This window comes from Plectropomus leopardus, unplaced genomic scaffold (assembly GCF_008729295.1).
Source record: "Plectropomus leopardus isolate mb unplaced genomic scaffold, YSFRI_Pleo_2.0 unplaced_scaffold21968, whole genome shotgun sequence".
Taxonomy (NCBI): Eukaryota; Metazoa; Chordata; class Actinopteri; order Perciformes; family Serranidae; genus Plectropomus; species Plectropomus leopardus.
In genome coordinates, this window is record NW_024623791.1 from 1 (window position 1) to 1,666 (window position 1,666).

The 1,666-nt window shown below is 42.4% G+C and overlaps 1 protein-coding gene across 1 annotated transcript; it reads left to right on the forward strand.

The window, feature by feature from the left end:
* Positions 1 to 736: 736 nt before the first annotated feature.
* On the forward strand, positions 737 to 1,645 carry LOC121965851 (methionine synthase-like). The gene is made up of 2 exons (XM_042515966.1): positions 737 to 873; positions 962 to 1,645. Exons 1-2 carry the CDS (start codon positions 739 to 741, stop codon positions 1,055 to 1,057), a joined length of 231 nt encoding a protein of 76 aa, XP_042371900.1. The 5' UTR covers positions 737 to 738; the 3' UTR covers positions 1,058 to 1,645.
* The last annotated feature ends 21 nt before the right edge of the window (positions 1,646 to 1,666 follow it).

The window sequence follows — 1,666 nt, forward strand, 5'->3', positions numbered from 1 at the left end:
CATGTAAACGGAGCAGAGTGTGACATGCGCAAAAGCTATGAATCTAGTAATTTAACAGGGCTGCCAACTCTTGCATTGACCACGAGGCACATGCAACCGACATTTCACACGCTGTAATGCCACAAATGCATTTTCTCACAGCGAAAAATTAATATGGATAACTTCTGACAGCAGCACAGCGCTTTCTCCCCGTCCTCTCGCGCACCTGGGCAGGAGTGAGTGAGTTACTATGGTTACGTGGCTGCTCGAGCATCTTGTCTGCCTCCCCCCCAAGCTGAAGTTAAACTAAAGATGTAAATGGATATTTATCGTCTGTTCAGCGCAGTATTTGCTGTTGTTATGCAACAGTATGTATGTATGCACTTCTATTTGAGGCTTTGATCATTTTATGGTGGACTTAGTTAAATAAGTAGTTGTTTCTTATTGTCCTACCTTCTAGGCATACAAAAATGTTTAGTTCTTTAAAAGGTTTGATTAGTGCTGCTTTGTCCATTATGTCCATTAAAGGCCATTTATTGCCTTTAATGGACAGGACAGTTTCGACAGAATCAAACCCGTGGTGGCTACGGTGAGGATACAACCTCTGTATATGGGGCACTGCTATCCACTGAGCGACCTGGCGCCCCTCAAAGCACAGATGTGAGGGTTCAATTCCTAAATCTCCTGAGGTGGCGCAATGAGAGACAGGCTCTGTATATGTTACTCAACTGTTTGTCCTCTGTCCTGTCTCAGGATGGTATGGATATGGGGATAGTGAATGCTGGGAACCTGCCCGTCTATGATGACATCGATAAAGAGCTGCTGTTACTGTGTGAAAACCTCATCTGGAACAGAGACGCTGATGCTACTGAGAAGCTACTGGCCTACGCACAGGTACACACATATACAAAAAAATAATACACCAGGCTGTTTGTGCTTTAGGTTGGTTAACAGATGTTGACTTTATAATTCTTGTTTTCAGAACAATGCAAAAGGAGCGAAGAAGGTGGTTCAGACAGACGAATGGAGAGAGAGCAGCGTGGAGGACAGGCTGGAGTACGCTCTCATTAAGGTATAATATGTCCAGATTGGATGACATTAGGCTTGTGGGAGAGTTGTCATGCTGGTTTAACTTCTTTTACAACACCTGTGCATACTGGTCTTCAGTATGCCCTCAGCTACCCAAATCAGGATGCTGTGAAACAGAGAATGTTAAACCATGTCTGCTTTTTAAACACATTCTTGAGGCTTCCAGATGTGGTGAGGGACTGTTTAACACTAAAATTAAGAGGCCAATGGACGCCTCTAAGCTATGAAGAAGGGATAAGAATTTGTTATGGCAAGCAGATCTGCAACCATGTTCCTAACATGCTCCTAACAGTGCTGGTGATTCACTGTTCTCATAAAAAACTGTTTGTTTGGAACATCTAGACCTGCTGAGACTTGTTAGTCTGTGATACACTTCCCCTGACAGCATTTCAACCCAGCCTCAATCACAGAGAAGTTAGAGGAGTCGATACACAGTGGAACCTGCAGAGGAAAGGGAGAGGCTCAATGCATTTTTCTTATTTACTAAGTAGATTCATCTATATGTTAGTCTTTAACAGGTTTACATGCTAAATTAGACATTTTTCAATAGAAAACAATTGGGAAAATAAACAAACAAAATGACTGGGATTTTTTTTTT

Bases quoted from the DNA above. Each gene is read 5' to 3' on its own strand.
- LOC121965851 (XM_042515966.1), top strand. From the start codon at position 739: ATGGATATGGGGATAGTGAATGCTGGGAACCTGCCCGTCTATGATGAC. The intron at 874-961 runs GTACACACATAT...TCTTGTTTTCAG, and splicing joins AGCTACTGGCCTACGCACAG to AACAATGCAAAAGGAGCGAA.